This window comes from Phyllostomus hastatus, unplaced genomic scaffold, assembly GCF_019186645.2.
Source record: "Phyllostomus hastatus isolate PE091 unplaced genomic scaffold, TTU_PhHast_1.1 phas_contig_40, whole genome shotgun sequence".
Taxonomy (NCBI): Eukaryota; Metazoa; Chordata; class Mammalia; order Chiroptera; family Phyllostomidae; genus Phyllostomus; species Phyllostomus hastatus.
The window spans coordinates 89,125,510-89,138,781 of record NW_025333872.1 but is presented as its reverse complement, the minus strand read 5'-3'; the positions used below and the strand labels follow the sequence as shown (position 1 = coordinate 89,138,781).

Sequence of the window (13,272 nt, the reverse complement as noted above, 5' to 3'; positions counted from 1 at the left end):
AGCTGGGGATAGACAGTGAACAAAAGCCGCAAAGTGCCAGGGCTGAAGCGGATTCCTATCCCAGCGGTGGGACAGCCAGCCCGCAAACGCACCCGCAGCTGGAGAGGCAGAGGACGGGGGTGCTGGCAGAGAGGGCGGTGCTCTTTCAGCTGCGTGCACACGGAGGCCCCCCTGACAGTGAGGCAGAGACGTGAAGGAATCAAGGGAGCAGACCATGTGTTACGAGAGAGCTTTGAGTGTGAGAACAGCACACACAAAGGCCCTGATGTGGAGGGAGGCCTGGCGTTCTCCCAACCAGGGGCTAGCAGAATGATGGAAAGGAAGGCAGGAGGAGGTGAGGTCAGAGGGGTGGGTGTATTCCTTTTTCTGTTGAGCCTGATGATAAAGACCTCCACTGTTACCTTGATGATGAATGATTCTTTCTCCCTTATCACAAACACATTTTGGGGTTAATTCACATTCAGTGAACATACTAGCCACATAAATACGAATCAAATAGATAAGCTGGGGGTATTTAGCATTCCAGGTAAAGAAATTTTATTCAAAGTATCTTTATAAAAATATGAAAGTACATAGACAATGTACAGCACTTGGCTATAAAATTAAACCCTCTCTTTTCAAAGTTCCAAGGGACCTTTTATGATAAATGATCAGAACTGAAAAACATAAGCAGGAAGGGTAGAGATTCCCACTTCTCCGGAAAGACCAGGCACCACTGCTGGTGCCTGTTCATGAAGAGGGGGGTGACGTTTGGAGCCCCCCTGGACGGTAGGCGAGGCTGGAGAAAGAGCCTTTAGGCTCCTCTTTCTGGGGGAGGCAGAGCAGACCGTGCCCCTCTCGCTGCCCCTCTCGCTGCCCAGGTGAATGCATTTCACAGCCATTCCAGAGGCAGGTCCCAGCGGAGAAGAGCCGACCGCCACCTGCACTGGCCCTGCACACTGTGGGGCCCAGGAGGAGAAGGGGAGCAGAGCTCCTGAGTGACTTACACCTGCTGAGGCTTCCTGGCCCCCCTTTTAGGGCTGGGGCTGACAAACACCTCTGAAAGAGTCGCTGAGGAGGAAGAATTTCACAAATTGTATAAATTAAGGAAAAGGGTCACCAGGAACAAACATAAGTTCTGAGATGATTAAAGACCCAAACGTCAGAGCCAGTATTTGACAAGCTAATATAGATGAATCCTTATGGCTCCAAAAGCAGGAATCATGCGGGGGGGGGGGGGGGAGGAGGCAGGAAGGAGAAAAAGGTACGATGAACGCATTTAGAGATAAGCCACACACGGAAGAAGATAGCTGTGATCCATAATGGCCACATGTTCCTATTCAGAATATATTTAAAACAGTTACACATTTATAAGAAAAAGCCAAAAGGTGCACCCCCGCCCCCCCCCCCCGCCCCAAACAGGCAATTCACAAAAGCTCTGAAATGTCTCTCCACGTGCTCCCATTCACAGCTACACTGAAATGCCATTGCACTGCCATCAGACTGGCAAGAGTCTGAAAATCTAGCCATGCAAATGTGGGGAAGAATGGGGGGAAATCAGAAGCCTCGTAAAAAACTGCTGGTAATAGAAACTGGTACTTTGAAGAACAGTTTGGCTTTACCTGTTAAGTTGATTCGGAGCATACTTATAACCCCCCCACCCTTCCCCCCAAATCTCACGCCTCCGTACAGCCCCTGGACAGTGTTTTGTGCGCCAAATTCTCAGAGACAGAAACAGGCGTGCTCCCTGCCGCAGTATCTGTAGTTCAGAACTCTGGGAGGAGCCCGCACGCCCCTCCACGAGGAACGCACGACCGCGCGTGCACGCGCACGCCGAGGCCGCCGCCGCCGCCGGAAACGGAGGCTTCTCTGAGCGCGGCTGCTCGGACACGCGCAAAAATGTGACAGCGAGCGAAAAATAGGAAGTTCCAGAGCAGGGCAGATTTAAACTTTTTTCCCCTCCCTTTTAAAAAACATTTTTTAATGCTTAAAAAACAATCAGAAGAAGAAGATTTCATCACATGTGAAAACTATATAAAATGCAAATGCCAGAGCCCATAAGTAAAATGTTTGGGAACGCAGCCACCTTCGTCCGTGCCGGTTTCATCCACGTGCTATCGACGCTCTTGCAGTGGAATTTCTGCACGAAGACGCGGGCCTCACAGAGGCAAGAATATTTATTATCTCGCCCTTTCAGAAAAAGTTTGCTGACCCTGCTACAGCACAGTGCTGAGAGCAACATTTATTAGCACATAAAATGTTAAGACATATTAAAAGGACTGCAAAAGCATGCTGCATAGCTGTGGTCCCCAAATTTATGTGCTGAGGCGCCCTGAGCTCAGAGGCACCGTGGGACGCGTTCAGTTTTGAGGGGAACTCAGCACCACTGCACTTCGGTGGACAATGCCAGCTCCCTTAGCCTGGGGCCCCGAGACGGCGAGGTGGCTCACCATCCCACCGTCGTCGCTCCGCGTGCCTTTCAATGACGTCACATGTTTGCGAAGCTAAACTTTGGGTGGTCGCTGCAGTCAAAAGTGAGAACTGCGTGAAAACCAATGTGCGACAGGAAATGAGGTTCGAAGTGTCAACTGATTCTGGGATCGAGAAGTTGTTCGGTGCCCGGCAAGGACACCCATCTCATTAATAAGTTATGGTGGCTAGTTCAGAACGAAATACTATTTTCTCTTGCAGGGTTTCTGCATTCTTTGTTCGGACAGCTGCTCAGTTGCTAGGAGATTTACCCATTGTAAATGGGTAGTTGTTTGGACCCAACTACTGAACGAATGGAAGTTGTACGTGTTTCTTTTGGCCTGGGGGGCTGCGGAAACTCCTGAGATGCTGGTGTCGGGATCGCAGGAAGTTTGAGCATCTGCTCTAGACCCTCCGTGGGGCATGCGTATGTGATGAAACTGGAAAAGCACGCTCGGAAGTGGTACCCTGTCCCCCAAATCAGGATGGTGGCTTCTGGAGAAGCAGAGAGGGAATGAAAGGGAGGGTCACAGGGACCTGAACCCAGTCTCTAATATTTCATCAAAAAACACTAAAGCAGCCCTGGCTGGCGTAGCTCAGTGGATTGAGCGTGGACTGGGAACCAAAGTGTCCCAGGTTCGATTCCCAGCCAGGGTACATGCCTGGGTTGCAGGCCATACCCCCCAGCAACCGCACACTGATGTTTCTCTCTCTGTCTGTCTCCCTCCCTTCCCCTCTAAAAATAAACAAATAAAATCTTTAAAAAAAAAACACTAAAGCACACAGCAGTATACCAAGATTTTGACAAAGCTCAGTGGAGGGAACACGGGCGTTTATCATAGTAATCCGCATGCTTTCCAGAATCCTGCGTACTCAGAATATTTCACCTTTGGGGGCAGGGGTGAGACAGACCAGCTGATGGAACAAAGGAGGGCTACACGCGACTACAGAAGCTCGGGAAGAGAAAGGTGAGGCGGGATCAAGGCCGGCAGAGGCAGTGAGGGGAGACCGACGCTGTGCACCAAGCTGCGGGAGAGAAATCAGAACCCCCGAGACAATAAGAAACAACCTTCTCTTGCTAGGCTTTCCTCAGCACAGGGCTTACCGAACACTACCGATGTTGAGTAGTTTCCTGGAGGTTAGCCTGCGACCTTCAGCCAGGGTCTCCAATAATTCTGCCCCTTTCACCTCTGGTTTCATCGCAAACATGATCCGTAGAGAAAAAACTCGGAAGTATAATAAAGATGCAGTGTGTGGGCCGCAAGCAGTGTTTCTGAACAACATAAACAGGGTGAGGTCTGGGAGAATTAAAGCTTTGAAACCTGGATGGTCCCTTGACATTAGATTTTTTTTTTTTAAACAGTGGATGAAATTACAGAATGTTTGGTTGGGTTCTCTCCTACCCAAATAAAGGAATATTAAAAATTTCATAGCAGTAAAAATGGAAACAGGGGACAAGCCAGTAACTGGGTGTAACCAAGCATCACAGTGTCCCGAAGCCCAAGGACAGATTTAAAGGTGCTGGCAAAAGGATGTGGGGTGAGGGGAGCAGCGAGGAGACAGCAGAGTGTGACTCCAAGAGGTAACTTTTCTTAGCAATGTATCGGGGGAAAGATCTTGTAAAGTAGTCAGAAGAAAAGAAAAAAAGAACCTGAAGTAATCTACCACTGTTGGCAGCACGCCTCACTATCTATCGGCGGGATATAATGATGTTGGCACAATTTTTAAATGCAACTATGCTGTAGACAGGTCATCTGAAACGCATTATCTTTTAATGGGTGGCTGGGAACCCGAGAGAGAGAGAGATGAGACAATCACTGCAGGCAGAAGAGCCCACGGATCAGCTGCACAGGTGAGAGGGGCCCTGAGGGCGCATCTCCCGCCACTCAGGGGCTGAGTGCCGGCGGACGTCTGCGTCTCATTACCTAAGCTTCAGCTGCATCGTCCGTAAGGTGGGGATAATGACAGCCATCCCGCAGAACTGTTTAAGGATTAAGGGATCGAGTCTGGGACAGCTTCAGCATAGGGTTCAAGCTCAGAACAGCTCAGAGAATGGGAGCGTTAATAATGAAAATAGTAACACGGCTTTGTCTCCCAATCCCACTGGGTTTGTCTTGGAATGGCTATGGCTACCCACTCTGATCTCTACATCTCAGTCCTCAATTGCACAAGCCAAGCCCAATGATGATTTAAACGGGGGGCATGATCTAATCTTTCTTTTCTGCCGCCTCGTCTGCTTATGCTTACGTACCCAGGCAGCACCAGGGGGATCCAGCCTGGGTTTGTGTAATTGTCCAGATAGCAAAAGGAAGACTCATTCAATTAGGTAACTTCCTGACGTGCACTTTGGCTCAGAGTGCGCGATGTGGAATGTGGATGGAAAACTGAAAGGCACCAGGTCTTCCCATGGATCGCCGCGAAGGGTACGGTTGAACAGCACGCCACATCCACTGGGCATGAGACGCAGACCCTGGTCCTTTATTTTCTGAAGTCGTGAGCACCTTTGGAGAATCTAAAGGGAACTGTGGAGCTTTCCTGTGGCGTGCATGCATTATTACAAAATTTATAATTATATTTAAATTATATTTTAGTGTTTTAAAATTTATAATTTCACCGTTATAAAATTATATTATTCATATAATTAGGCATGTAATTATGGGCGGGGGTGGCTGGTGATCATCGGCTAAGGAACCCCTGGCTACAAAAGTGTAGGCTGCACTCCAGGGGGAAGGCAAGGTACTCATTCAAAACTGGGATCGAAACCAAATTAAGGGAACAGAAAGTAAAATTTGAAAACTATGGTGCATGTGTAAGTTTGAAATCCCTACAAATAGTTTAAATATGAGATAAGTTTTAAAAGCATAGGAACTCATCGTTACTCTTTTTTTCCTTTCTACTTTTTTTTTCTTAAAAAGAGCACATAACTGGGGTTGGATGCCAAAGCAACGTTTTGCCTCGACCGCAGTAAATGTGGTCGCGTGGACTCCCCCAAGGCCCGTGACCTGGAGCAGAAACAGGACTCATAGTGACCACGGTGCTCTCCCCACGTTCTCGTGAAGTGTTTGCTCTCGTCTGACAAAATTCTGCAATTAATTAAATAAACTTGACTCCGTTGCGAGTCTAAGTGGAATATTGAGTCCATTATGGCAAAGGCATTACTGCAGAGTCGACAAAATAATTCCTTATGTGTGTTGCGATGGAACCGAAAGCTAGATTGAGCCAAGAGCATGGAGAAAATTCTATCTGAGAGATGCCCACCATGTCTCCAGGTTCCTAGCTGATCAATACGGCCCTTCATCTCCCAAGTGCACCGGACTCGCCAGTGTGAGATCCTGCTGACAGGGCCTGTCTCTCGCCCCTCGTGGCAGGTCAGTGTGGGCGGGAAACGTGCTTCCCGGCTCCTGCCGCAGAGTACTCGGCACGCAGCAGCAGCTCAGTGAGTATGTCCTGAGGTGCGTTATTTCAAAGACGTAAATGGTTATTTCCAGTGGTTTCTTTTCTGGGTATTACAGAGAAGTGAAATTGCTAGATCACTTGCTCTTTTTAAATTTTTACCCAGAAATGCTATCAGATGGCTCTTTTTCTGCGAACTACCTTTTCAGATCTGTTGCCCATTTTTCATTGGACTGTTTTTCCCCCCTTATCCATCTGTAGCCCTGGGCGGCTTATACATTCTGAATGCTGTTCATTGGCCTATTATCTTTGTAAATGGTTTCGTCCAATCAGTCACTTGCTTTTTAACCTTATATCTTTTATCTTATCATGCATAATTTATTTTTTTAAATGTAACCCAGATTATCAATCTTTTTCTCTAGGGTTTGAGCTTCTTATGTGTTAAGACAGGCAGCTCCTGTAAATAACGACTAAGGACACAGGTTCCTGCTCGGGCTTCAGATAAACACGTGCCAGTGCATTCTGCTTCTGCAGAAGGATGTTAAGACGGGGCCAAGCCATGATGCGAGACCCAGCAGCCCTGGCATAGACATAGTTTGAAAAGAAACCGGTGCATCCCTTAGTCCGACAGCCACCTGGAGGTTTCAAAGGGCTGACAGGGTTAGAAGCCTTCCTTTCTTCAAAGGAAATGGTCAACGTGACGAGTCCCACTTCTCACCTCCCAGTGGGAAGGATGAAGCTTCTCCCTCTTTCCTGGGCTCGAGAGGCTTTGGAAGAGTGACTCAATGGTGTCTCTGCCTCGGGGGACACAGTGGTAGACCAGGGCACAGAGAGAAGTCTGCAGGCTGAGACAGCCCATGGCAGAACAGAGGGTTGTGCAAGAGACTCGGCGGCACGCACGGAAAGCCGCTCAGAGGTCAAAGGTATGTGGTACCTGGAGACCAGGTGGGGTGGCAGCAGCACTATATAAAGGGGACGCTGCCCAGAGGGGCTCTGCTGAGAGTGAGGGACCTTGGCTGGAGGAGGGCGGCTGGTCCAAGGCCACACACAGAGCGGGTACGTTCTGCAGACATCATGAGCATCCACTTTCGAAGATGCTTTGCCATGGTAACGCATATTCCATAAGTACACACTGGCACAGTAAGGACGGGGACAGAGGTGGAGAACTCCGTCAGCACAAGATAGAGTGCTTTCTTGCAGAAGCCCTTTTATGTGTGGACTGAATACATTAGAACAACCCCTTCCCAAAAGCACCCAGCTTTCCAGTGCCCGTCTCGACCCCGCCTCCTTGTGCATTAGCTCCACAATTATGCCCTGATCAATTGAGCGAATCCATTTAGACAGCGTGTCTAGCCACTCTCCTCGTGGCCTCGGTAATGAAGACGCCAAGTACACAGGAGCGGTATAGCACAGGCCTTTGAGGAGTGAACTACATAAATCCTCCTTTGCTCCTGGCTGTGTCTGAAGGGAGCTCCTGAGCAGCCTCGCAGCCCTGAATGGAATTTATAAAAGTGCACAGCTAAGTTCTTTTGTCCAGCAGAACCTTTCTAATAAAAAACTCACGTCTGAGTCTGACACAAGGCTGAGGACTGGTGTGAAAGACACAAATGCTAGACTCACATGGTAAACGGACATTACCTGCCAGCCTATGGAACTCTGTTGGCGTCGAGAAAACCCTCAATGTCGAGACAAGGGGTCACCGCATGGATCCTTGTCTATCTTTTGTTTTGTCACGGCCTTACTATCACGGGGGTGGGGGCAGGATCTGGCACTGACTGTGCAAACTCCGTGGCAGCTGCCCCCGCTTCCTGGCTGGAATATCCAGCACAAGCCAGAGGAATGGGTACCACAAAGGAGAGCTTGACAGCAGCGAACGTTTGAAGCCCTGCCAACGAGATGTTCCACGTGGACTGGCCGGGGCTCTGGCCTCTATTAGGCCACGGGACACGTACTTGGATTCGAGGGAGAGCCAACTGGTTTCATTTTAAGTTATTCATAGAACTGCTACTGCTAATGATGGCTAACACGGAATGGGCACTCTCTCCTGTCAAGTTACAAATACCGCCGGACAGGGCACTCCCAGAGGGCCGGGGCTAAGTCTACCCTGCCCAGCACTGCATCCCCAGCTCTAAGTCGCACACCTTGTATATGGTAGGTTCTCAGTATTTGCTGAATGAATAATCTCATTTAGTTTTCACAATAACTCTGTAAGGTTGGGTACAATATTGCCATCGCCATTGTACAGGTGAGAAAACTGAGGCTCAGAGGTCACTAAAATGTGTCCAAGGTCTCTCAGCCAGCGAGTATCAGAGCTTATACACAAACCCACATGCACCTGACATCTGAATCTATGGTTCCACCAAAATATCCTTTCACTAGCAGAGCCCAGACCATAGGGCTTTTCCAATGTTATGACCATCTGTGAAAGGTGGGTTCCAAAGAATAAATGTTGCCCTGGCTGGGTCCTGGACCAGGTCTCCAGGAGGGGGCGCACGAGAGGCAACCACACACAAGAGATGTTTCTCTTTCTCTCTCCCTTCCCCTCTGAAAGTAAATAAATAAAATCTTTAAGAAAAAAGAATTATATCAAGCCCGTGTGGACATCACTCTACTCCAGTCATCCTCTTTCAGATTTCTTCAATATTCCGCAACAACTACATCGAGAAGAAATGGCTTACCTACAAATCCTTCTTCACCCACCAGCTTCAGGGCAATTTTATCGGCCAACACCGAAGAGTTGCCATGGGCGATGTTGGCGAAGGGGCCAGCGTGCACGAACACAGGCGTCCCCTGCGGAAGGGGAACAACACATTACAACCCCCAAAGACAAACGGAGGTCAGGCTGGGGCAAACAAGGTGGGCCAGGCTGCCTGCCTGTTGTTGACGAGACTCACATAAGCCATCCCGCTTTTACTAATACTGCAAACTTACTGCGCAATTTCTCTTGAAGAAAGTTACAACATCCTCTTTTAAAGGTCCAAGTTCCTTATGTATTCTAGACCAGCGTTATTCTACGTTTAATGCTGAACCACGGAGAAAAAGCACTCAGGATCAGCGATTTCCCACGGTGGCATTTTGACAAGCCACCGTGGTCGCTGCCTCACCGACCTCGGTAATAAACCCCCATCTTAGTTCACGTGACTTTGCGTTATATTTTTAAAGAATGGAATTAGACACTGATGGTCTAAGATGGTTATTTAATTTTTTTCTCACTAATAAATTAGTTCAAGAAAAACTGAAAGCAAGCATAAAAATCAATTCAATTCATGGCAGACCAACTACATAGGGATATTGTATGTGCAATAACAGGTAAACATAAAGTTTTAATATTCACAGTAATAAGCTCGCTATTCTGATTTTTAAAAGTTCTGTTCAAGTCTTTCTCATTGTTTGTCTTAACATGTTGAGAGTCTGATAATCATTACATTTCATTCTTTGAACAGAACTCTGTCTATACGTTTATTTCTAATGTTATGTCTATACTTTCCCTTTCTCAGTGAGAACGGACTGCAGCCCTGTCTAAAAGAACTTATCCACACGCACGAGAGTGTTCAGGTTTTACTTCGAGCCCAGCCAAGGCCCGGGGGTCTGTGTACACGAAGCCTCGGCCCCACCTGTGAAAACACAGGCTGCCCTTGCACTGACATGGAGCCGGAGGGTGGGGAGATGGGGGGCGATGTGCGGGAGGTGGGGGCTGCGAGCCGCGGAAGATTCCCACGGACCGCGATGGGCTGCTGGCCGAACATGCTTCCAAGCTGAGAAAGCTGAACAAAAGCAGGAAGTGAAAGGAAAGTCATCTCCCAGAATGAAAAAGACGGAGTTTATCAAAGCCACTCTGTGCGCTCTCTGTTGACTTTTCCTCCCCGAGCCCTCAGGAGGGCCCGTAACAGGGTCCTGAGAAGGTCCCATGAATGCACGTGGAACTAGAGCCGGGACTATGAGACCCAAACACGTATGTTTATGGATCTGTACACCTGTAGGTTTAGAGTCTAGATCTACCTGTCTACGTACGTCTGATTTCTCACTTCCATTCAGATAAACCTTTCAAGTGCTCTGAAGAAAAACACCCTTTAAAAGACCAAGTCTCTGTCACCTCCTAAGCTGACCAGTCCCAGCACGAGGTTGCCTGAGTAAGCTGGTGGAGGTGGAAAACGTTTAGTGAGGACAAGGTCACAGGCTCTGTCCCAGGGCAGGCAGCTGCCTTCACGCCTCTACATGTTGCAGCCTTGACCGTGGCCATCTGTCTGGAAAGCAGTGGGCGCTGGTCTCCAGGGTGGACAGGTGACAGGGTGTGGCTGGATCAGCATAAACACATTGCTACTCCTGATATAACCACTCCAAGGACTAGATCAGCAGCATTTAAATTTTCATCTAAAATTAAAGGCCACACAGTGCGTTAATCACTAAGGCAGTATTAGTTAGAGCCCTGGCTTTGGAACTCCCAGGACGGAGTCGGAATGCAAAAATGTGTACGAATCTTTGTTAGACATTCAGACACACAAGCTCACACGACTGGTGTCTGTAGCTGTATGACACAGTGCACAGTTAAATGCTTTGTCTAAAAAATCCCATGATTAATCCAAAGATATAAAGCTATCTTCTCATGAGTTTGGTATTTTACTTTATAGGCAGAACACTTAGGAAAGTAATGCGAGATCTTGGTTTCTCACGATGACAAAGCTATAGATATTCTCCATGATGGACTTCACAGACCAGACCACAGGAGCTCTCGGACAACATTCTGGGCCATGCAGGGAATGACAAGACTGTGACAGGACAGAGTGGCTGGGGCTGCACTGGACTGAGTGGCCCGCAGGCCCCTCTGGGGAGCTGACACTGGGATGACGCGAGACCTGAGAGAAGGGAAGGGTCCACGAAGAGCAGGAGGAGCGCCCGGGCTGGCGGTGTCTGCGTGGAGCTGGCCTGGGCCGGGGGGAGAAAGAAATAGGGACGAGACCGGGACAGGTCGGGGTGGGGGCCAGATCCTTCGGGAGGCCCGAGGTGATCAGGGGTAGCGCCCAAGAACTCTAAGCAGGGGGGCGGCAGGAACTGGAGAAGGTTTTAGAGCAGTTGAGTGGAGAAAGGTGGAGAAAGCATGGGAAAAGCGAGGCCGGTTGGGAGGCTGCGGTGGTGGGGCAGGTGGGCACGTGGGTGGTGGAGGCAGGCTGGGAAGGGGACAGGGGCCTCCAGGACGACCTCTAGGTTTTTGGCTTGGAACACTCACTGACTGGGTTTGGGGGAAGGAGCAAGTTGGGAGGAAGGAGGAGGAGGTTGGGAATCAAAGATCTTACTAAGTTTGAAATGCCTTTTACCCACCCAAGTGGCTCTTGGTAACTCTACCTACAAGTGTGAAATTCTGAGGTCAGGAGGGTCAGACCAGAGTTCGAGGGTCATCACATGCTGATAAGAGGGAGAGCACAGCTGGAGGAGCGAGGTCTTGGGCCTCCAACATTTAGGGGCTGAGCCGAGAAGCCAGCGAAGGAGATGGAGGAGAGGCCTCCAAGAAGGTCCTGGAGAGCAAGACGTCACAGAAGCAGGAAGAACTGACCCAGAAGGAAGGACCATCAGCTGTGTTAGATCCTGTTGAGGTCACACAGGCAAGGACAGGGAAACAAAGATCCGGTCACAGGGAGGGACAGGTGACCTGGACAGGAGCGGTCAGCAGAGGTGGAAACTGAGGTCAGGCTGAAGTTATGGAGGAGAGAAGGGAGGTGAGCATGTGTGGACCCTAGTTAGAGACACCGACGTCCCACTGGGAGGGGAGCAGAGACACGCGGCTGCAGCTGGATGGGGCCACGGGGTCCCAGGAGGGTTTGCAAGTGTTTGTTTCAAGATAGGTCACATCAGAGCCTGTTTGCCCTGAATCAGGAGAGAGAGGAGCTCCATCAGAGCCTGTTTGCCTTGACAGCCAGGTCGGGAGAGGGAGGAGCTCGCTGCAGGAGCAAGAGGTCCACGTGGCACTTCTGCCCCGCCCTCCCCAGCTCAGGGGATGGTTTCCCGTCACACCTGCATGATGGGACCTTCTAGCTCCCTCTGGTCCCACACTTCTGTCGTAGTGTCTTGTACGGAGATTCTAGCTCACTGCTGGTGCCTTCTGATCGCAAACACATTCCCGCTGAGGGCCTTTGCACTGAGGTTACCCTTCCCCCAGATACACGCTCGGTTTCCTCCCGTCTCCTTTCGGAGGTCACCTCATCAGACGCCACACCGCACACCCACATCGCTCTCCGTCCCCTCGCTCCCTCTGATTTCCCTTCTCCGGTCTCTGCCACCAGCTGGCAGGCTATGCGTTGACTTCCTTCTCTATGGTCTGGCTCCCCCAGGAGCGTGCCGGCTCCAAGAGAGCAGGGGCGCTGGCGCTCACTGCCGTGCCCACGCACCTGTTACGTGTTCAGCAAACACCGGATGTCTGCAGTGACCCTGTTGGGTGAGGGAGTCACTGTGACTCTCACCATGTTACACGGGAGAAAAGGGAGGAGATTATTAAAGCGCTGAACAGTTAGTAAATGGAAGAGTGAAGACTCATGTTCAGCTTTGTGTCAGCTGGATAGACGAATAATCGGATGGATGTTCTGCTTGTGTTTCTGCTATGTCTTCCCCTAAGGTGCTTGCCCTCTGCCCTTCCCTTTGTCCCATTATAGCTTGAGGACTAATAGACGCCTGCACCACTGGTGGTATGCATTTCCTCCCAACTCCACTGCTCAGCAACGTCAGGAAGGGGGCCAGAAACTGGCCATTGTGGGAACATTTACACCACAGAAATTGGCAAGTGCTACAAATCAGGGATTTTCACCCAGGGAGCTGGCTGTTAAAGCACTTGCTGGTGCACCACTGTCTCCCTAGACCCCACTCCCTCCCTCCCTCTGGTATCTTTGTCAACTTTGACCCAGACACCGCCTCCTTGTCTGCACCCCAATCCCAGGTTCTCATTAGCTAGGAGGGGGGAACTAGACAATTACTATGCCAAATGAGCAAGATAAGTGACTAAAAACCTGGATGAAAAAAAGAGGCAGTTTGATGACGAAATTTAAGTTCAATGAAGACAAGAGCAGGTAAGTCAGAGACAAAACCCAACATTCTTACAAAAGCAGGGTATAGCATACTCTCCTGGAGAACATTTCTCAGCATTCACTCTGTGTTGTTTGGGAAAAACAAAAATAAAAACACCCAAAAACTATTATGAGCGACTAAGTAAAGAAAGGGCAAGAGAGAAAATACGTAAATGTGGTCACACGACTTACTGGGACATTAGACAGACCTTGACTTCTAAGTTCCTACTCTGGTCAATTCGGACTGCATTAACCAAGGTACGAATTATATTAAGGAACTGGAAACACACTTTTCGTTTTTTTGGGGAAGACCAAGGAGTTACTCGGATGCTCCCAGGGGGCTCACATCGGCTGGAAATGCCCACATTGCAGGGGACGCACA

General features: G+C 49.5%; 1 protein-coding gene across 1 annotated transcript in view; it reads right to left on the bottom strand.

The window, feature by feature from the left end:
• MTHFD1L (methylenetetrahydrofolate dehydrogenase (NADP+ dependent) 1 like) overlaps positions 1-13,272 on the bottom strand; it is a 167,097-nt gene that overhangs the window by 85,948 nt on the left and 67,877 nt on the right. The window contains exon 20 of the mRNA XM_045844075.1: positions 8,520-8,631. Within this exon, the coding sequence (XP_045700031.1) occupies positions 8,520-8,631 (112 nt within the window). The remainder of the gene's footprint in view (positions 1-8,519; positions 8,632-13,272) is intronic.